General features: G+C 42.9%; 1 protein-coding gene across 2 annotated transcripts in view; it reads left to right on the top strand.

Moving 5' to 3' along the window:
- The window catches only part of GRK5 (G protein-coupled receptor kinase 5), a 153,839-nt gene that overhangs the window by 107,381 nt on the left and 23,071 nt on the right, over window positions 1–23,387 (top strand). The window contains exons 5-9 of one of the 2 annotated variants that reach the window (XM_066555129.1): window positions 13,139–13,239; window positions 16,123–16,215; window positions 18,346–18,409; window positions 18,932–19,072; window positions 20,158–20,348. In XM_066555129.1, coding sequence (XP_066411226.1) covers window positions 13,139–13,239; window positions 16,123–16,215; window positions 18,346–18,409; window positions 18,932–19,072; window positions 20,158–20,348 — 590 coding nt within the window. Of the gene's footprint in view, window positions 1–13,138; window positions 13,240–16,118; window positions 16,216–18,345; window positions 18,410–18,931; window positions 19,073–20,157; window positions 20,349–23,387 lie in introns of both variants that reach the window. The other variant, XM_066555130.1, reaches the window with a different exon arrangement.

Raw genomic sequence — 23,387 nt, forward strand, 5'->3', positions numbered from 1 at the left:
TTCTTCTGGGTGAGTCATCTTTGCTGATCAGTGAAGTTTCATCTATCACTTCCTAATGATTCTGGCTGAATCCTGCAGGTCATACCGTACCAAGAATTGGATTCAAGTCCCCAGACCTCTTCCTCTACCTGTTTAGTTTTACTAAATGCCTCCCAGGGAACATGTTATAATTAGTTTTTGGGATGGCCAGAACAAAAGCTGAATGCCACTCTAAGGGAAGCAGTGGAAGACAGAAACATTAAGCTTCTGTAAAGCAATCTGCAGAGTTTAATGCAAGACAGAAGCTCTGTGTTTTGAAAGGTGAGCCTTCAGGGGCTGTTTTCTATATTGTTATCTTTCTCCTGCAAATTCAGCTTATGTCACTTATATCCAGCAAGTCATTGCTGTCCCCCTGTAAGCTCATTATCTTGCTGATAAAAGGCCAACACAGTATCTCTTTTCACTGGCTGCAGTGGATGGCCCCTTCAGGCTTGGTCCAGCAGTTATCTCCACAGCTAGTTTTCAAATTTTTCTAAACCCTATGCATTTCATTAATGACCCAATTGAAGAAAGCAATGAATGAGGTGCCTGTCTGTCCACAGAGTGTTACATGGGCTCGGGATGGGCCAGAATTATTTACTTGCTCAAAGCGTTATTCACTGCATCCTTTGGGCTCCTACTAGGGGACTTTTCAGGATGCAAAATGCTTAAGTAGAAATCCTGGCATCACTTGAGCCAGGAGAATTTTGCCATTTAATTAATTACCCTGGGACTTTGCCCTTTGCCTCAATGGATTTCTCATCTCCCCTTTCTATTGACTTCACTACTCTACGAGCACCATTTTAGCCAGACATGATAGCATTACTTAGGCCTCTGCTTTGCAGCTCACATAATCAATACATAATCCAGTCTCCAGAGAAATCAATGGATAATTCCTGTTGTTGCTGCAGAGACAGCACGATCAATATCTCTGCTGATCACTGTGTCTGAGCCCAGGAAAGTACCTTCTCAGTGGGCTCTCTGAAAAAGCTCATCTTTCCCAAGTTCAGTTCTGGGAAAATATCTGGGTGGCAGAATGGCAACTGTGTTCCTCAAATTAATGCTTTCTAGTCAGGATTTATTTTAATAAACATTTGTCTGTCACTGAGGCCAGGCTGTAATGTAGTGTGGTAGGGAATCTGAAAAATCACAGTGTTGCCTTGATTAGGAGTCCCTTTGCTGTGGTCTCAGGCAAAAAGGCTTTTTTCTCATGGTTTGCTCGAGTCCTATTTCCTCATCCTTTACCCACTGTTTATAATACAAATGTTAGTTAACTAAACACTTACTGAGGGCTTCTGTCTCCTGCAGTGGTGCCAAACTTGCAGGAGAGCCTGTGGAAACAACTTGGAGCCGGCCCTGCCCTGATGATGCTGCCCCAGAATGGGTCCTTGGGTGGTCCCTGTGTCCTGTCCTTGCAATGCCTTTGCTCAGACTGGTAGAAGGTCTGGCCTGGAGTCATTAACTCCTCTGGTTTTGTGCTTATCAGAGCTATTGAAGCTCTGCTTCTCTTTCCCTGTTTTTCTGGAGAGGTTACACCCCTCAGTGCTCATGCCTCCTAACTGTTTGTCATTTTTGGTCAGGAAAAGCATTGGGATGCTTTGCTCATTGAGAAGAAGCCTTCTGGCTTCCCTGTGTTTGTTGGAATTGCTGTGACTTGACCCTTTGGACAATGGAAATTGGATTCCACTGGTGGATGTCAAGCACACATGTAAACCTGGCTTACATCTGCCTGTGAGGCAGGGCAGGCCCCCAGCCTGCTCCAGCTCCTCTCAGAGAGCAGCCAACCCATCCAAAAGGACTCTGCAAACAAAGAGCAGATCTGCTCAGGATTATCTGGCAACAGGAAGGCTCTATTTGCCTCCCCTTGGCTAATGAATATGCTAATTATAGTTTCCTCCTCCCTGTTTCTGGGGTAATCTTTTCCCTATCCCCTCTGCATGCCCCTCATGACTTATATTTGGTTTGTATGGGTTATCCAGTGGCCAGGGAAGTTAATTCTGAAAGACTTTCAGGTCCATTCAGCTTTCCCAGAAACAGCCTGTTCTGCCTGAAAACTTTGCTCACATGGGAAAAAAGGAATCAGCCTTTTCCATCTGTCTGGAACACTGACTTGCAAAACATCCAGGAATCTGCAGGAGATGGCTTTTGTGTGTTTGCACAGGATGACATTAAAACAGAGCTCTGGTGAGTCCAACCTCTTGCATTCCCAGCACTTAGCCTTGGAGGCATCTGGATGGGAGACATGAGATGACTCTTTCTGCCCACTGGCTGCAGGGAGCCTGGGGAGACTCTGAGTGTCTCAGCTTTTAGGTGATTAAAGTGTGATGAGGTGAATTCCATGCTAGAATACATTAAATTACCTTCCATGGCATATCCACCCAGGTTTCTGTGCACAATTTCTCAGTAGTTCAGGAGTCCTTTGAAGACCTGACCTACCCAGCCCATCCATTCCCCCACTTGCTGCAACTTTGCTGGTTGGTTCAGTTTCAGATTTCTGGAACTTAAAGTGTAATGGATCAATTCATGTCTCCCTGAGCTCAGGATTCCTTGTGCTAAACTCAGAAGCAGTAACAGGGAACCCCAACAAAGCAGAGAATGAAGAGGCACATGGTGAGAATGGAAGTTAATCATACCTTATTTCTCACCTGGCTCCCTTGTGATAGGAAATTAGGATTCTGGAAAAGCATCTGGAGCCTTCAGCATCTGAGTAGCCTCACAAGAACAGGTCAGGCAAATTCCAGTGAGGTGCCTGAGGCTGCCACCTTTGGCTGGGATGATGCAACAGAAGAATCAGTAAGCTGGTAGACTGAGCTAATTTAACATGGAACCAGGAATCACAGGGTTTTAAATTTCACCAAAAAATTATTTCATTTCCTTAAAATATTTCTTGATAAGTGTAAAAAGTGAGATTTTTTAAAAAGTCTTTTTGCAAATTGATTTAGAAATAACCAGCATATTTAAATGGTGGATATGTGACACTTCAAGCTATTAATGTTTATTTTTTTTTCCCCAGTAATCCAACAACACTGAAAAAAGGCATTTAACCTGCTTGCCAAGCTTTAGCTTGTATGCTAATTTATTTTTTAACCAAGTCAGACTCTGACCTGAGTCAAAAATCAAACATATAGCAAGTTTATTATCCTTGCACTGATGTTGTTTGTCCAATAAGCAAAAGTGAGGAAGAGTGGAATATGCCACTGCAAACAGCATGTCATTCCCTACAATAAATGTCTTCCCTCCCAGTTCCTTGCAGATGGCTGTTGCCACCTGATTGCTAATGGATTGTGTGATCAGGGTGATGTGGGAATGCCCTGTTTCCAGCAGTGATTTTGTTTGCCTTCCTGGGTGTTTCCAGTCTGTCTGTGAGTGGGCCACTGGCTCCTGCCTGATGTTTGTTTAATTTGTTTCCTAATTCTTTGCAAGACCTTCCCAGACTCTCTTTTGGTTTTACATTATTTTCATTCAAATGTTTCCTCAGGATTTTTGACCTGCTAATGGAAAAAGATGAGATGAAGGTAAATTCTACAGAATCCCCCCTGCAAGTGATGGCAAAACATCAGCTCAGTGTGGATCAGGCTTCAGCCTGCAAGGGAAGGGTTACTCCTGTTTACAGCCTTGTGTCTCAGGAGTGAATTCAAGCAGGGATCTGTTTGTTTTCCTGCAAGAGAGCCATTCAGTAACGTTGAGGTTGTAAGTGAGTGTTTATCTGTTTAGGGGTTGTTGTTTTTTGGGGTTTTTTGTTTGTTTTTTTTTGTATGGAACAAATGACATTTGGTTTACCAGAGGAAGCCAAGCTATGACTATTGCAACATAAGGTTGCTTGCTAATGTTTAGGCCATCCATCAGTGCAGGAGGATGTTAAAAGGTAGGAAGGTCCTGATAAGAGGCTGGACACTGGATGTTGTCCAAACCTATTAAGCACATGTGACAAGAGAAAAAAACTTCCTGAGAAGAGAAGCTTTCAGAATTGTCCTGTCATGTTTGCTGCTAGTAATAGTGGGAATACATTGTTCTCCCAAAAAGCTTTATCAAATATCTGGCTGCTTGTAGCCATGGCTCTGTTGGGTTGTTAACAAAAGTGGTTCTGTGACACTCCAAAGGATTGTGAGCAGCTTCACTGGGGGGTGGACAGAAAATCCTGCTTGATATCAACCTTCTCTTCTCTGTTCCTTCAGCTGCCCTCCTCATCCTGCTGACAGGTTATTTCATCTGTTTCCATCCTTTAACCTGGGTGCAAAATGCTTTTAAGGCAGAAAAAGGGCAACAACAAGCAAACCAAAACTTTCCCTTCCCCTGCTTTAAAAGCAAACTTATTGAAAACTATTTCAGGTGGCAGTTTTATGAGCACCCCTCCACCAATAAACCTATTGTCTACAGAAAGGAGGAAAAATGTGTTTCTTGGGTGAAGAAACCTCTATGAGCATGTCTACAAAAAGGAGGAAAAAATGTGTTTCTTTGGTGAAGAAACCTCTATGAGCATGTTTCTAAAGAATCATTTAAGAAGTATGGGTGAGAAAGGACTAGGGTTTGAAGATCCAGGAAAATATCCTGCCAAGCACTTCTTGTGAGGCCAGATTTCTCACTAATTGAAGTCAAAAGCATATCTTGTGTGCTGACCAGTTTAGAGTCTTAAAATAAGCTGTACCAAAACCCCGTAGCTGGTTGGGATTGTGGTGAGTGTTTTTTCTGTTTAATTGAAGAGTATAAAGTCTGCAGCTGATTCACTGGACTTGCAAAAGGAGATGATGAAGCAACTAAATTTTGTCTCATGGGACAATTTGTTATTTCAAAATTACTTTCTATGGGGCTTTGGTTGTTTAAGCTCTGGTCACCAATAGGAGCCAGGAAGAATTTTCTCCTTCTTAAGCCTAGGCAGGCTTTTCCTTTGTTGCTCCGAAACTCCTGTTGTGGTTATGCCCCCAGATTTCTCTGAATCAAATAAGTCAACATTCCAAGGAAACCACACTTTGGACAGAAGAGCTGTATGTAGGAAACATGTTGACTCACACCATTTGCATGGCAGTTGCTTGTTTGCCACTATCGGGAGCAGAAATGCGGTTTCTAGAAAGGAGCAGCTACAAAAATGTCTGCTGAGAAGAGGAAAAAGAAGGTATAGCCAGATAGCAGGCCCTGTTACTGACTAACAGGAGAGCCAAAAAATAATTCATATACTTCCTATGCACTTGTCAGAAGGGAAACCTCAGAGGCTGCTGTTTTCCCAAGGAAGGGCACGGTTCTAGACTGCAGCTTGTATCCCAGCTCCAAAGCGGAAGGATGCTGGGAAGCCAGGGAGGAAACTTCTCCTTTTTCTGCTGCTGGGCTTGCTGAGGCACAAGAAGTAACCTGAGGAGTCCAGGGTAAGTGAGGGAGCCTGAAGCTACTCCAGATCCTGCCCCAGAGCTGAGGTGGTAGCTGGCCCTTTGTGCAGTATTAGCAAACCCCTCCAGGCCATTCTCAGCTGCTGGCTGAGGGCTCTGCTGTCTCCACTCATTGTATTTCTCTGTGTGTCAACATGTGTTTTGATAGTTTACTAGCATATGAGGGAAAACAGATTTGTCATGACTCCAGATCAGCTTGCAGCTACAAAACAAACCCCACAGCTGACAGGCACTGATGATTTGCTTCATTCAGATACAGCAAGTGATCCTGCCCTGGGTATTGGGATTGGGCTCAATATTTTCTCTGCCACTGACCCTCTCTGTAATCCTGATGAGATATTTCATGTCTTTGGCCCCTGTTCCCACTCTCAGGGCTGGTGGGATTGGTTTGCTTTGGCTCCCATAACATGTCCATAATGCCTGGCACTACAGGCCCCCATTCTTAGGTGTCGTGTCTACACACTTGCAATAGATAAATTGCTGCTAATAACACAGCTGCCTTCCATGCTCCCTGTCCACCCCACTGCCAATTCCTACATCTGTCCTCTCAAAGCAAATATCCTGGAATTATGAAGCCTTTTGCTTTACTGGTTCGCCTCATACAGACCCAAATGAAAAAAAGAAGTAAAAAGAAAATGCAGAAGTTGATTAGTTAAAGTGTTGCAGCTGCTCCTGATGTAGAATTGGCTGTTTACCACACATACAGCTCAGGCTGAATAGATAAGATCAGACACAGGGAAAGGCAAAAGAATGTTCCAAGATTTCTTTGTGTAATGCCAAAAGGCATCAGGAGACTGCGTGTGCTGTGGCAGTGCTGGGATCCTTTCCCTCACCAGGAATGCCCAGCCTTGATTTCCCAAAATCTAAATACAACCAAGACATTCCATTTCCTCATCTGCTGCTCTCCTCTGAATTTCTTGATGGGACTCAGTGATCTTAAAGGTCTTTCCCAACCTAAAAGAACTTTGGATTTCCCCTGTCAGTCCCTTCACACTTTCCCTCAGTCAGTCCCTGGCTAGATGGTTGGAACTTCCCTGGCTGGAGCTTAGACTGCTGGATAAAGCCAGAATTTCCAGGTTTTTGTGTATGAAATATTCTTGTCTGATCATACATCATCTCACACAAAAAAGTTCATTTTAGCCTGTTTCTGTCATCGTTTTGAGGTCTCTACTAGTAGCAAATCTGTGTGGAGATTTTCAAACAGATTATATGTGGAACATTGCTGTCAACATCTGAATGCACACATATCATGAAGACAAATGCTTGGAAGGCAATTCGAGAGGCAGCTCAAGAAAAGTTACAGCTTGAACTTTTGTCCATTGACTGAAAGGTTTTTAATTGTTTTAAGCCAGTTTGTTGTGGAATGTTTTCATAACCTGAAACATAACATATGGTGCACGTTATTTATTTTACGCAAGTGACTTTTAAAATAACTCATCATGTTTCAGTATCAGCTGCATGCCTGAAACTTGCCAGGAAAGCAGTTGTGTTTGTGACAGAAGTTTGCATCAGGTCTATTCAATCTAAAGAGTGTGGAATCTTTCTGGTTCATATAGCTTCTATAGTGATGAGCAGTTGTGCTGTAAGACACCCTGATGACTCACATCCACTGGCAGGAGCTGGTATGAAATGAAAGCCTGCACTTCTAGGTTTCTATTCTTTATTCACTAATTGCAAGGGACAATTGGACTGATTTGAGGAATCTGAGCATCTCTAGCTTTCATTTATCTCAGTGCGACTTCTTTGATTTCAGCCACAGGTGATGATCAAATCTTCTGCAAAATACATAAACACATCTCTCAACCTCTGTGCACTCTTCTGTAAAATATTGTGAGATTGCCACCTAGCTCATGAAGACTTAATCCTGCACTGGAGATTTAGTATTCTGAGGTTCTTAGATGAAAGTCATTATGTAAGGATGAAGAATTACCTCTGAACTATGGACATGCTCTGTTTCTTACCAAGTCAGTCTGGCCAAACTCAATGCTTTCTCTTTTTCTGCTCTGAACTTCAGGGATCTGCAAGCCACGTCATTTATTTTTTAGGAGACTGTGATGATTGAGACAAGTCTTTGAAGCAGGATTGCTAATTTGCAGAGAAGATTCTTATTCCTTTACTCATAGCTACAGGTTTCCTTTGGTGGGCACTCAGCAAACAAATTCCCTTCCTCATCTGTTCTCATGGCCATGCCATGTGCCTGTGCTTTGTGAAGCCCAGTGTTTTGCAAAATTATTGGTACAAAGGACTGGGAAAGGGCTCAAGAGCCTCTTGCGTTGAACAGAGATCAAATACACTTAGATGATCAACAGATGTCTGAGTGCCCTCGGAGGTCTTTCAGACCTCTGAGAACAGATTCCACAATATTCATAGGCCTGTTCTTCTGCTTCCCTGTGTGAAAAATTAGAATAAAAAGCCTTCATATCCAATTAAGTGGATTTCTTCACATCATTCCCCCAGAGCAGAGCAGAATATGCAGAATAATTGATCCCTGCCCTTTTTATTAAAAACACTTCTATATTAAAAGTCCTTTATCAAGTTTCACCCTTGTTTTTCCAGGCTAAACAGATTCTAAGATCCCTCAGTGCTTTCCTCCGGGCTTTTTTCCTAAGTATATTTCCCAACACTCCAGGCACTTGGTGCTCTTGTCAGCTCTCTATAGGTTTCTCAAATGGTGGTGACCCCAGCTGGATATGTCTTTAGCTGGATCCTCAACACATCAGTCCACTCTCAGTCCACTTTGTCATTTGGGCACTTTTCCCACAGGAGCACCAGTGTTACACACAATGAGCCAGCTCTGCCCACACAGGTTTGTGTTGTGTGTGCATCTGCTCTGGGCTCTGGGAATAACTGGGGACACCTTCCCACCTCACCCCAGCTCCACAGGTGTGAACCCCAGCTGCTGGGCTGGCCAGGAAAATGCTTCTGTTCCTTGAAAGTGCCAATCTCTGCTTGCTGCCCACCTGCTTTCACTCCCACAGGCGTGGAGGCGACGCTTGTAGCGCACCACGTCTTGACCGAGGTCATGCAGAGTAAATGTTTGGAAATGTATCTTATCTCATAAGGAAAGCTAGAACAAATGACACATCTTCATGAAACAGTAAAAGAGAAGGTCTTCTGAATGCCTCCCTTGGTACTGCCAGCACTTGAGCTTGTTTGATAAAGAGTTTGATTTGCTGATAGATCAACAAAAGGTCGGATCTCCCCCACACAGTCACAGGGGAAGCACTGAGAGCTGCTGTGAGTGGCATGGCAAACACATAGAGATGACTTTAGGAGAAGGTTTCTTGATGGCTGTGCTGTTCAGTGAACTCAGCAAAGACTGGGTCTTGGAGGTCTGGGTGAAATAGCCTGTAGCAAAACTTACAGAGCTGTCAGAAAAGGAGAGGCCACGTTTTAAAGTGTAGCGATGCAACATGACATTCACAATAACAGATGATGGGGAGCCACAGAGCCTGGAAGCTTTCATCTGATCTGAATCAGTCTTTGCTACTCTTCAGTACTCCAGTGGGGTGCCAGGCCATGGGCAGCACCAGACACTGCTGCTGGACAGGGCTCTGCTGGCATCCAGAGTTTTTGTGGGCATGAACACAACTAACCCTGACAAATGTGAGATGTATCAGCTGTTCTCATGCCATTATTGGAAAGGGAAGAGCATCTGAGAGGAGCTCTTTTATAAAGACAGAAAAAAAGACCTTTAAAAGTGGAGACTTTTCTCAGGGTGGGCTAATGGCACTCAGAAGTAACTGAATATCCATTTCTTGTTTCTCAAATAACCACTAACACAATTCCTAGTTGCATTCTTTTCTTAAAAATTAAATGGGAGAGTATCATAAAACAGAGCTATTGCTATGCCAGAAAAATATTTGTAGAGAGGTTTTCAGTTTCTGGCCATAAAAGAGAAGGTACAGGAGGTAGGAGATTTTGGTTAAAACCTGGTAAAAGTATTGTGGACTTTTGGACTACTGTTAAAATGTCTGATCAATAAGAATAATGCGATGAGAGACATTTTTGTTGTAGGATCAACTTCAGCACAGCTTGTTCTGCCAGGAATCTGGTTTCAGTTCCATCAGCTTTACCCTAGTGTTAATCACTTGGTTTGACTGGCATAATTTCTGATTACATTATTGTAAGTGAGATCAAGAATCTCCTTCTTTGCCTTCAGGAAACAGAATAGCCATTAGGGGAAATATGGAACTATACTTGTAACTCCCCAGTGTTTTGTTTTGAATGCAAGAAGGTGTAACTGGTTTCTGCAGGTGTTTCTGAAGAGTTAGCAGAATATTCTTTGTCACAAGCTCAGATGTAATGGTCTTAATCAGGGTGTATGACTCTCCTAGCTGCTACAGGACATTTAATATGTTGGAAAAGGTGTCTCTCTTCCCTTGTAAAAGCCAAATTTGCTTTTACAGCCATTGCCCATAATGCAGCAGGAGAATGGTGTTAATAACCACTTCATTGTGGCTGCAGAAATCTTCTGCACCTCTCCAGGGAAGAAGCAACTTTTTCATCTGTAAATGGCCAAAGTGTTACCTTTGGAAGCTTTCACTCTTGGGATCCAAAGGTTTTCTTGCACACATAACCTGTGCTGCCTAATGGTTCTCCAGGGGAGCAAAAATAGGTTGGTGGGTTGAGTTTTGGGTTGTAATTGTTTCTGGCTTTGTTTGAACTTCTGAAGGCTGTGGGTATGCACAGCATTCACACAGGGAACGTGGCAGCCATGGCTGTTTAATGGGAGCAGTGGGAAACTGGGACGTCTCAAGGAGATTCTCAGGAAGGATCCTCCAAAGGCTCCCTGGAGCTGCAGGCAGAGTTGGGAAGGGTTGGGTATGTTCTTCCCAGGCATGTGGTGCCCTGAACTCTGTGAAGGGCTGTAGAACAGCACAAAACGTTTTGTTGGGTCTACAGAAGCTTTGGAAATGATCAGCCTTTGAAAAAAAAAAAGAAAAACCAAACAACAACACAACCTCTATTCCTTGTTATATAAAATGGAGTGGTCTAGGGAAGTGTTTGCACTGCACTCTAAGGCTTTAGTCCATGCACAGGATTTCAGTGAGTTCATGTCTTTACCTACCTTGATATTGTTACCTTGCTCAAGGTTGTGCAGAGGGAGTAAAGACTCAGAGGTCAGCAATGAGTGGTTTTGAAAAACCAAGTGGTGACTGTATCTCCCTCAAACTTGGAGAGAGGAATCACAGTTTGTGTCATTTGTAAATACTTCCCACATTGTCTTACTTACTATTTCTTTTGCTCATTCTTCCCCCCTTTCACTACAAGAATTTAATTTCCTCTTTATGAATAAGAGTTAGCTGATGCTTATAATTTATTTTTTAAGTGTACTTTGATCTCAGACAAAGTTTGATGGGATTATTACTCTAGTAATGTGTCATGGGCATGATCTTCAACACTAACCTCAAGGCAGTTTACCTTCCACTGGGAAATGAATTCCCAATGGGAGATGAAGTTGCCTGGCATGAGTAAGAATCAGGTCACTTGGTCTAAATGACTAATTATGCAGTTTAGTACTTAGCTTTTGGATTCCTGTTTTGACCTCTAAAGGCAGAACAAGTTCCAGATGTGCTCAGTAGTAACTTCAGTTAGAGGCCTCAGTACAGATTTTACTGAAGTGCTGCTCCATTCACATCAGAAACACTCCTGGTCCACAGCAGCCCCAAAACTGTGGAGTTCAGGGGTGTTTCTGTTCCCTGTAAATCAGAGAGATGATCATCTGGAACCAGGGCTTGGACCACTGGATTCATACAGCCACCAACTTTGGGCTACCAGCGAGCATGTATGTGCAAATGTGTATCCACTGAGTGCATAAATTGTAAATTAAAGGTATTCATTCATCTGGTTTCTGGCCAAAATCAACTGAAATACTGCTAATCATTAGGCTTTTGTTCATATCTGAATATTGCTTTAAAAGCTTTTGGTTTAATCTGCTTTCCTGTCTTTTTCCCCAGGAGTTTCAGTGTTGTAGGACTGGAAAACAGGAGGTTTTTTTTGTAGTTCTTTCATTGCCTCCCTCTTGCCTCTACTTACTCTCTTGAACCAAAACTGGGACTAAGATTTTGTTGTGGGCAGGTATAGTTACCTCAGTGGTCAATCAAGCTGACAAAATCTGGCTTTGTCTCATTTTACCTTTTAGATGTTAACATGAGGGGCTGATCTACCTCTCAAAAAACCACGAGACTTCCTAGTTATCAGTAATCTACTCTGTCTGTGATTAAAAGTGAGTGTTCCCTAGATATCTTTTGCTGAGGAAATGGAGGAATATATTGAGGGAATGAGGAAACATTTCAGTGAGGTCAGAGGTGTCTCCAGCACGTTCTGCAGATTGTCTGTCAGGGCTGAGCAGTGAGAGTGCATTGCACAGTGTGCACAGACAGTTCTGTAAACCATGTTCCCATTTAAAAACATTCAAGTGGAACAAACTTACTTTTTCATGTCACAACCAGGATCATATTCACATTTCAGCAGTGGGAAGGAAAAGATAAAAGACTTAATTCAGCTTTCAACATGCTGGAGATTTTCTGTGGCTCCACCTCTGCCCCTTCCTCTGTCCTCATTCCCAGTGTTTTTGAACTCTGCCTGCAATGCATTTCAGGGCTTGCCAAGATATCTCTGACTAGGGGTGAGTTAATGGGAACATCTGGCCAGGAATGAGGGATGATGCTCTGTGCCCCACCCACTCAGCACATCTGGTGGTTGTGGGCATGGACTTACTGAGGGACCTTGCTGAGCATTAAGGCTTCTGCAAGGAGAGAGGATTTTACCATCTATGGCTGAGTTTATTGAAAATGCCCAAATCCAATTGGTTATATAAAGGGACTTTCATGTACATGGGAGAAATGCCTATAAATAGGTGCACACACACACAAATATACACTTTCCAATATGATTACAGTATACAGCCAATGTGTAAGGATGTGAACTGTCTAAAAAACTGTCTTTTTAGATAATTAGTCCCCAGAGTCCTAAACTGGTTAACCATCAAGGCATATTGCAAGAGACCTCTCTTTGGTAAGGTCTGCAGGGTTGAATATACATTCTCTCCAAAGGGAGGAGAGGATGAAAAGAGTATATGTGGTTGGTTGGCAAAGTTCCTTTTTGAAATTATTATTTTAAAGCTACTGCAATATTTTTGTCTAAGGATGAATTCAGGTGTCTAGATATTTTTGTGAACATCTTTTTTATATAGATAGATGTAGATCTGTATCAATAAGTACCAATGCTCTGCTCTTGTTTTGCTTTGCTGGTTAAAAAAAAAAAAAAAAAAACGAAAAAAAACCAAAAAAACCAAAAAAACCAAAAAAACCAAAAAAGATGGATTTTTCAGACAGCACAATGAATCACCCGTGAAGTGAAAATACTGGGCAAATTCTCTTTTGTTTAATAGAATGGGCTGTACACAGCTCAGGCCAGCACATTTTTCATGGGATGCAAGGGAGCAGTTCAAAGAATTGGCAAGGAGTGCGTCCTGCATATTCATGAGGCTGGGCAAGGAGGTGAAAGCACCGGAGAAGGCAGAAAAGCAATGTGAGGATAGAGTGGAATGTGGAGCGAGTTGCCACGGTATCCTATTTTACTGCTCTTTGACGTAAAGCTCCTTTGCTTTTACACAACCGCTGGAATTGAATGGAAGCAGCTCGGGGGCATAAATAATGAATGTGCCTCTCACAGGTTGGGAGAGCAGAACCTGCACCTCGCCGGGGATTTAATGTGCCCCTCTCTTCTCTCCCCAGTCTCCAGCCTATGTTCCCGAAGTCAGTCAAGAACTTATCCAGCAGACAGAGGAGAAACTGGAAAACAGCCCCTGCAAGGAGCTGTTCTCTCCCTGTACAAAGTAAGTATCACACGACGCCCCGAGATGCCGGGGCTGCAGCCAGCAGCTCGTGAGGAATGTGGCAGGTAGGGACGTTCCAGCCTGAACCTGAGGCTCACATCTTTGCTCACACTCCTCGAGGCAGAGCTGACAAGCGGTGAAGTCATTTCATCTGAACAAAAATGTAATAAATATTTCCATGCCATTATATACCGTGCACACAGGCACTTACTGTTTCAGGTATTTGACAGAGTGTTCCAGCCAAGTAAGCCAGCCGTGGATTTCATGCTGTGTGAAAAGAGCTACAATGATAATGTATCCAAAGAAAACATCTCTGTTTCAAAGTGAATAAAAATTAAGTGGCTATACAGTCCATTTAGACAGAGGAATGTGCAAACTTGCTCTGCATGGCTTTTCCAGAAAATCTTCACCAGGAGAACGGAGCTTTTTTAATGCTTTCTGTCTGCCCGTGGCGTTCAAACCAACGTGCATTATTTCCCCCTTTGTCTGGGAAAAGGCTTATCAGTTTCTGCAGCCATTTGTGCCATTGTGTGCTAAAGCTCCAGGTATGCAATCTGCCTTTGCAAACCCTGCCCTGAGTGCATCCACGCCAGTAGATCATAAACCAATAAAAATATGAAAAGGAGGGCTCGTGGCACGCAGGCCCGTGCGGTTTCTGGCTGAGCGCGGTTTGTTTTCCCTGGGTGATGTAATGGGGATTTGTAAAATCTGCTCCACTGTCATTCATTGTTTTGACTCATTTCATTGACCTTTTCTGGTTCCAGTTATTCTTTGAGTTGGTAGGAGCTGTGGGTTATTTCTGGCCTTCCCTTGTAGCACAGGCAGTTTCCCTGCATGGTGTCCTGTAGAGATGCTCTGTGACTCGCACCAATTGTGGGTGCCAGTCCCAGTGACAAAGGCAGAGCTGTGCTCCACACAAACCCCCCTGGTGCCTGTTTCCAGCTCTCAAATGGGTTTGAAAGCTGACAGTTCCCTCTAAAATGCACTTTGTTGTTGCCAAAGAGGAGAACTAAAAAGCAAACAACTGCTGAAAGGCAGCTATTGTTCTTTTAAAATACGTGCAGCTTTTAATTAACTGAACGGAAAGGGCGAGCATTGGGCACCACTTAATGCAGGCTCCTTCCTTCATCCCAGCTGAAACCAGGAACGAGCAAGGTTTGGGACCTTGTTAATAAATATGCTGATCATCTCACATGGACTAAAATGAGGTCAAAAGGAAGTTTTAAAAAATTGCTGTTGGTATTTACTGGTACTGAATGATGTTAATTTTGGAAGGGTTCACAGTCAGACCAGGAAAGGGAGGCATACATGCAAATATGAAGCCTGCTGTCCTGGAGGAGCAGGGATGGGATGAGTTCCATTCACATCTTCATAGATAAAAATCAGTCTGCAAGAAAAGTGCATGCATGTAACTTCTGCTTTCAGCTTTAATATTTTGACTGTCTGCTCCTGCCCTCCTCCAACATAACCTAGAATTCTGATGCTGAATTTGGACATTTGTTAAAGTAAATTAAGGCTTTTTATTTCATTTTGTAATCGTAAATCTGTTAAGGGAAACTCTTATGATCTGTGTCCAGTCAAAGCTAATAAAGACAGCAACAATTTGACTTGTGCATACTGAACATGTGCAATTACCTGCCTTCTCCAAATTGATGGTGCAAGAATTACAAAAAATAATAATATTGTAACAGCTGAGAAATTCCCAAAATGCTAGCTCATGAACAGGGAGGAACTGAGCTGAGGAGTCACATTACTCATGGTGACTTGTTTGCTCAGAGAACTGCCCCAGGGTAAGACATGGACTATCCATCCACAGACTAGCGCAGTCATTCAGAGAGGATTTCCTCCTTCCAGCAAGATCTGTAAATGTGTCTCTGTGCCCTTAGACACAGACACAAATGTGTCTGTATACACCCAGACAGAAATGCTCATCTCTTTGGGCACTTTTCACCCAAACCCAACTTGTGTCCTGCCAATGCTGTCAGCAGAGGTGGATGCAGGAGCCCCAGTAAGCAAAGCAAGAACCAGCACCAGGAGTTGTTGAACAACCTGACCACCTTCATTTTAGACAATTCCCAGCTCCCAGCTCCCAGCTCAGCCCATGTTTTCTTAGTTCCAAGCCTTTGGCCTTTCTGATGGGATGCCTAATTCTCTCTGGCTGTTTGCTGCTGCCACAAGCAACAGACTTTCTTCTCACATTTGCAGACTGACCTTTTTATTCCTTTATTCTTTCCATTATGCAAAAGGCTCCATCCACTGCGTGAGCCCCAAAATGCTTTTCTTGGTCCAGAAGCAAATCCACATCCCATCAGACTTTTCTTTCTTCTGTTTTACTCTACAAAGCACATAGCTGTTAGGAAACCCCCTTTGACTTTAGTCACATGTACTAATTCTTCCATATAGCAGGAATTGAAACTGATCTTTTTGCTCAAAATGATGCCTCAGATGGTCTCTCTTTGATAAAAATGGGCTTCAGCCAGAAATTTTCTATCCAGATGTAAACATCCCTCAAAGTTTAGGAGCTCAGTTCCTGAGGATGTTGTTTCAGTTTACTAACAGAAGAAAAGACATTCGCTGTGTGGTGGCTAACAACCTCTGTGAAAGTCCATTAAAGCCAGTGGGAGTTGCCCTGATAATTTTCAGCAAGCGTCACCAGTATTCAGCTTGTATGAGGCCTCCTGTTATGAAATACATCAAGCACATCACTTTGTTTCTATATTGAAAGAGTGAGCAAAATAGAGTACAAAATAAAGTGCAAAATAAAGTAGAAATAACGTAATCCTACCGTAAAAGAACTCTGGACTTTTCTCTTCTTGTTTTATTTCTCTTTTGCTCAAAGTTCAGGATTATAAAATGCTTATATATCCTTTTCATCTGAGATAGATCTGTCCTTGACCACCTCAGTGGGGAACCATTCCAAGAGTACCTAAACAGCATGTACTTCGACAGGTTCCTCCAGTGGAAGTGGTTGGAAAGGTAAGTGTCACGACACTTTTTTTTTTTAAATACAAATAAATAAAAATGTTTATTTTTACTTTCCGTGCAAAGTCTGTCGAATATGCTCAAAATCTGACAGTTGAGATAATGTTTGCTTCTACAGCTCAAGTGTTGGACCATTTAATGGGCTTAGGTACATTAAACATATTTGGTATGATTAATGTACATTCAGCAACTTCAGCTCTCTTTCTGTTTAGCCGCTCTCTGAATGTGGTGACTTTTTGTCTGGACCAGTTGTCACTGTTATTAAATCACTCTAAAGAGAGGGGAAAATGTGGCGTGTAGGTCCTCTCACTGTATTTATTGGCTGGACATTCCTGAGCCCATTTAATAACCAGGCAGCCTTGGTGGGCATTAATTTGCAAGGAAAGTGCCTTTCCCTTGTCAGGGGGTGCTGCAGCAGACGGTCACTGCTGGGTGACAGTGACCTTGGGCAGGGAGAAGCCCCGTTTTGCACAAATGGCATTAATTACGGCGGGTGAGCCAGGGCCGGATCCGTGAGCGCTGTGTGGCAGCAGGACGCCTCCAGATCAAAGGAGCTGTGCCAGTTCCTCTCCCTGGAAAGCTGCAAAGCTGCTGCTCAGGAGGGGTGGGCACAGGGAAGAGCCATTTCATGCCAAGACATGCTTCACATGCCATCTTTACTGAGCCCAGCATTTACTCTTCCATTTCAATTAAAAAAACATTGAGTGATTCATCTCTAGCCAGGCTATTTCCTATCTGTTTTCACATTAGGGATAAGGAATTTTCTGCAATGCTTTGAGGATTTTTTTTTCCATTCCCCCAACAAGTGTGACAAGCTATTGGATATGCCTGGCTTAAGAAGCTGGGAGAATTGTTTTTTAGGATTAGCAAAGAGATGTTAGTAGCATGGAGTGATCAACAGCTCCAAAGGAGCAGTCACAGAGTCCATTTATTCCAGGGACATTGCTGAACATGTAGCTATCACTACTAATTGATGCTTTTAACCCCAAAAGCATTTGCAGCAGCCTCATGGAATACTGAAAATAACATCTTTTCCTCTTCTAGTTTTTTTACTGTCTGCATTCTATTCTTCCCCTAGTTTGGAAAACAATAAAGGGCATTAATAAAAGGATTCAGTTCAGCATTTATTCTTCATTGTCATCAACCTCATCATCCCTGTGGTGGGAACAGCCACGTTCCTGTGCTCCCTCTGCCGGCTGGCTGCCTGCCAGAGGGGAGCAAGGAGAGCAGGAATGTTCATATCCACTGCTGGGATCCCTGTAAAACCTTGGTGCTGGATATAAAATGGGATCTCACTGAACCTGGAATTCTTCTTCTGTCATGTTATAAAACTCTTACAGTAGCAAAGTAAAAGTTCGGTGTAGGGTTGGAGCTGTTCTGGTGGAGCAGATTTTGTGGGAAGCCTGGGAGGTTGTGTAGGGATCTTGTCAAGTGATGCCAAGGGAACTCTCTGCCCTCAAGGACAGACTGATTTAACCTTAATTTTGCTCTTGATCCCTTCTTGCTCGTGATGCTCCCCCAGGAAGCAGGTAGTCCAGAGGGAATGGACTGGCTTGGATCTTGTCTTCCTGCTCTCCCAGCCTGCAAATGTCACACAAATCCTCCTGCTCCCAGGACGGTTTCTGCCTTTCATTCATATGAGTTTCATCTTTTGTTTAACACAACAGAAGTATTTTCTGGTGGTTTGAATTTTGGATCTCTTTTTCTCATCTTGCTGGCCAAGCAAAGCAATGTGTTAGCCCATCCTATATGTCACAGGAATTAATGGGAATCTTACTGGGGACCTCTTTGCTTAACAAAGGCCAAAACTGTATAATGGAGATTCAGAACCCTCCTTGGTCCTAAGATGCTAGCAGAAATTATACTGATGACTCACTAATGTGTTATATTTTATTACAGCTTAATATGTTGGAATTGAAAAGTTCAAGCCATACATAGTATTGAAGTAATGTAATTATGTAATTATATATTATATTATATAATGTGATTACCTTGAAATAATGGGATTATATAATATTTATCTATTTTGCTTTTCAAAAGTATGCTCTGAAATAAATAAATCACAGAGAGTGCATTAAACATAGTGTGGTGGGGGGTTTATTTATTTATTTCCTTTTCTTCCAGGCAACCAGTAACAAAAAACACGTTTAGGCAGTACAGGGTACTGGGGAAAGGCGGCTTTGGGGAGGTGAGTGATTCTGAAATTTTATGTTAAGAGTGTTTCTTACTTTTTAGACACTGCAGGTACAAGAGCCTGATGTGACAGAGGCTGATTTACATTAATTGCTGACAGTTCTACTTAACCCCTCGTGACACCGTAATCTCAAAAGGACACTTTGGAGAATTATTTTGTGTTCGGCTGTTGCATTCACGGTGGAATTGGGGTCACACCCTTATTTGTACTTTCCCGGTGTCTGGAGGTGGCAGCAGAGGCAGGGGAGGTGCAGACTGAGAGATTAAAATCTGCACAGACAAAAGGAGGTGGGAGAGGAAGCAGGCGGAGGAAAGTGAAATAATTAAACCAATATTCCGCAGCAGGTTTGGAAACAGTGGTTGATCCCCCAGCTGCCCCCGCCTAGGCCTGGCTCACTAAGCCTCCGTCTCTGGCCTTAAAAGGACTGATCCAGAGGAGATGGTGAGGAGTGAAGTGCAGCCCAGACACAGCTGGGTTTGCTTTGAATCACCCACAGTTGTTGTCCTCCGTTTGCAGGTCTGCGCCTGCCAAGTGCGAGCCACGGGGAAGATGTACGCCTGCAAGAGGTTAGAGAAGAAGAGGATCAAGAAGAGGAAAGGAGAATCCATGGCACTCAATGAGAAGCAGATTTTAGAGAAAGTCAATAGTCAGTTTGTAGTGAGTATTGTTTGAGCTCCGTGGTTCCCTGCTCACCTGCTCTGGTTGAATCCAGTGCCTCCTCCATCTCCTGCTCCTGGAAAGGTGCCAGGAGCTGAATCCCTTTGCTTTGCACCTTAGCCCTGCTCTGGGTACCTTTGCAGAGTCTCATTTTAGTCTCTGGTCCGGGAGAAGTGCAGCAGTCAAGGGGCCTGTGCCTGCCATGGGAGCATGATTTGTTTCACAGCCTTGGCTTGCATCAGGATGAGCTATTCTTATCCAGTGTGATCACCTGAATTCCCAGGGTCTGGGATAGAGGTGCTTGGAGGAGACTGAAGGAGATTCAGCCCAAACAGATCAGATGAGATTAGCTTGCAGAAGCATCTAAGCAGTGAGGTGGAGCTGGTTGGCCTGATGCAGGGCTCTCCTGAGTCACACCAGCTCTTGTGCCTCCTTTAAAACTTGCCTTAGATTTAGAAAAAGAAAAAAGGTGTTATCTCAGCATCTGTCATGTTCTGTATACTTATTTCAGGGAACACTGTTATACAACAGATGCAAGGTGTTTGCTTAAATGTTTACTTGCCTGTGCCAGAGGATGGCACATATTTAAAAGTGATGGGTAGATTTTGGCTGGTCTGATTTTTCCTTGGGCACCCACCAGAGCCCCCAGGGATGATGCTGACCTTCACATCTCCGTGATGATCCCTTTGATCACCCCAGGACTGGGATATCTGGGCCTTCCAGGGAACTCACTGGAATGCAAAACAATGCATCAGGAGGTGTAGATTCCCTTGATTACTAAGATTTCTCATACATGGGAAAATATGCCTGGAATTAGTATTTTTGTCCAGCCTCTGAAGCCATCTGAGCCTTGAGGGTTTCTGGTGGTAAATAGGCTGGTTTCCACAAATTAATCTGTATAATCCTAACATCTGATTTTTCCGTATTTTTAAAATATGTGTTTGCCATTGTAAGAAAGCCCATACCAAATTCAGTCAATGTATTTTTTTTTTTCATTTTCTGGAGAAAATCTTTAATGAAAAGCTAGCTCTTCCTTCTTAGCATCTATCTGAACTGTCACAACTGTGCTGCAAATGTTTTTCTAGGTCAATTTAGCCTATGCCTATGAAACAAAGGACGCACTGTGTTTAGTCCTGACCATAATGAATGGAGGTGACCTTAAGTTTCATATCTACAACATGGGAAACCCAGGCTTCGAGGAGGAAAGAGCTTTGTTTTATGCAGCAGAGATTCTTTGTGGCTTGGAAGACCTTCACAGAGAAAATACTGTGTACAGGTAAGCACCCTCTAGAGTCTCAGGATGTCTTCTCTGGGCAGGAAAGAATTGTCTGCTTCCTCCCTTCTTATTGTGGTGCTGCACAGCTGAGATGCCCGAGTGCTTTGCCTGAAATTTTGCAGAGCCCTGTATAAATACAGCATGATACAGTAATCATGGAAGGAAGCAGTTGCTTCCCTAAATACATCCTGTCTAAATTATCCAGAACTAGCACAAAGCTCCCCAAACCCTACCTCAGTGTGCACTGGGTGACAGAAGAAAATGATGGAAATTCCTTTAAAGGGATTTCATTTAGGAATTGAGTTCCTAGTTGGGATGAAATGGAAATCATTCCATCCAAGCCTCTATTTTAATCAGTTAGATTATTTTGCATGAGGGGCTGCAGCATGTCAGGTGTGGGAAAACTTCTATTGCAGAGGGCTTGCAATCCCAAGAGGGTGTCTGAGACAGAGGGCATGGATTTCCACTGGTGTGAGTGTGATTAGCTGGATGGGATCATGGTGATCCTGGCGTGCCAGCCGTGGAAGGGGGCCCATTCCCAGGCACACCACAGAGGCATCCTGCTGGCAGCATCCCACCATCCCTGGGTGCAGCCAGCGGGCACAGCGCTGCCCGGCGCCGCCGCTTCCAGGAGGGCAGATCCCAAGTTCTCAGCTTCCACTTTGGCTTCCAGCTCTACACAAGCACTTTTCCAGGGCAGGCTGGATAAGCAAGCAGATTGCAGACAGAGTTCTTGTGACTCCATGAGGATTTATTTTTTTTAATCAACAGCCACTGTAGTTGTAAACAACGGTTCTTGTTTGTCTTCATCATCCCCGCTTGTGAAATCATCATTGCTGGCATTCACAGCAGAAGAGGGCCTGTAAATTGATGAAAGAACTTCCAAGGACAATGATTAATAGACAATAAGATGCTATTTTTAAAAGCCAAGCCACACTTTAAATCATTTTATATGCCTGGGTGTAATACATGTGATGCATGTGCTTGTATGCATAGAAATTGCAATATTTTTGTTCCTTGAGGATCTCTAAGAAACTGACACTTGGTTGCCTTGCATCTTGCTAGCTGGCACACAGAGGGCAGACAGATAACATGCTGATTTAGTTGGTGCTCACCCAAGAAGGAAGTTTTTTCTTTCCCCAGGGAACAAAATGGTACTAAATGTCTAACGTCAATTGAAAAATCAAATCATAAGTGAAGCGTCTGGCTTCCTTTTCCCTTAGAAAACCTCCTACCACATTTTCAAACATTTTAGGAGGTAGTGTAGTGTTTCACAATCATTTTATTGGAAAAAAATGACTGGTGCATTCATAACATGGCTGGTAAAATGCCATACTAATTCCATTTTCTAATAGAACAAATCAGATCTGGCCACATAAAATAGTGTGTGGCTCTGAGAGAAATGGCACCTACTTCCTTAAGCAGGAATTTTCATGCTACTCTTAAAAGAGCTGCTACTTTACACCTCAGATGGCACATTCATTTTGGTGATGAATGGTACTACATCCTTGTAGGTGACATTTTCTAGCAGTATGTCAGGAGCATCTGCAGAGACCCCTCATTTGTAACAGCGCAGCGTGTTGTGGGACCCATGAGAAGTGCTATATAGGTCAATAAAAAATAGCAGCTAAATGCCACTGCCTTCTCAAGGCGAATAATTCATCACAAAACACTTCTTCTTCAGACTTAATTTCATTTTCTTTAAACAAAATGCTCCTGAGTAAATCACAGCTTTGGAAAATGCATCCCCATCTCCTGGGCCGCTGCTGACGCACGCTGCAGACGTGACCTGGGAGAACAACCAGGCTCAGAGTCAGATTTATCTCATTCAGAATTCCCTTGTCAAACATGGCACTTGTGCTACATCTCTCAACTGCAGCATGTTAGTAAAGGTCAATGGGTTGGTTGTTCGTGGAAAGCAAATGTAAAAAGCTGCTGGTTCTACTCAAATTATTTATATATATATATATATAATTCATTTTTATTCATTTATATTTCATAATTTATATTATGTATTTATATTTTAATTTTATAAATTTGTGTGTATATATATATATATATATATATATATATATATATATATATATATATATATATATATATATATATATATATATATATATATATATATATATATATATATAAACTCATATATATATAAACTCATGCCTGGAAGCTCCAGTCAGCACCAAGCTCACATTGTCCCAGGCATTGCACAAATACATGGTAAAGCCTTGTCCAAAGTGATTAATTGAGTTGTTTAGGCTGTCCTGAACAGCCAAACAATTGCCTTTTGAGCATGGGCACAGTGCCAGCAGTTTATGTTTCAGTATGTTTGGGCAAGGCTAATTTACAAATGGGAAGCTGAGCCTTTGGGAAGTAGCTTTATGTGTCAGTGTGTCCAACAGGGAGTTTTATTTCTCCTGGACATTTCAGTCATGAGCCCTTGGAAGTGCTGGCCATGCAAAGGAAGCCGGCCTTGATCTTGAGGAACCAGAAGCCTGAAAACAGGAATGACAGCTGATGCCTGAGAGGGAAGGAAAGCTTCCTCTAATTGCCCTGAATCACAGAGGACCCTAAGAACTGAACTGGTGTTCTCAGAGTCCTTGTGGAGTCTCCCATTTTCTCATTCAAAGACAACAATTTCCCAAGTTGCACATAAGATTCTTGTCACTGGCCCCCAGTTGCAGTTTTATGTGGGACTAATAACTGCTGAGCAGAAGATGAAGTAACTGATGAAGGCTGAGTTCTTCAAGGGAATGATTCTTACAGGATTCAGAACCTATTTTCAAAAATAAATAGATGATGCCCTTGACCATGCTGCTGCAGCATTGGAAACCTTCTGCTGGTTGGCAGGGAAAGCCCACAGTGGTATGTTAAACAAACTCACAGCTTCTCCTCAGTATTCAGCTGCCCTTCACATATTTCAGCATTGTTTGTTTGAAAAGCAGGCTTGTACCTCTGGGCACTGGGTGAGATTTATCTGGGAGGTCAGGAAGGTCTGAAGCAAGCAAGAAGAGGAGATTACTCACAGAGCTC

Source organism: Molothrus aeneus, chromosome 8 (assembly GCF_037042795.1).
Source record: "Molothrus aeneus isolate 106 chromosome 8, BPBGC_Maene_1.0, whole genome shotgun sequence".
In the NCBI taxonomy this organism is placed as follows: Eukaryota; Metazoa; Chordata; class Aves; order Passeriformes; family Icteridae; genus Molothrus; species Molothrus aeneus.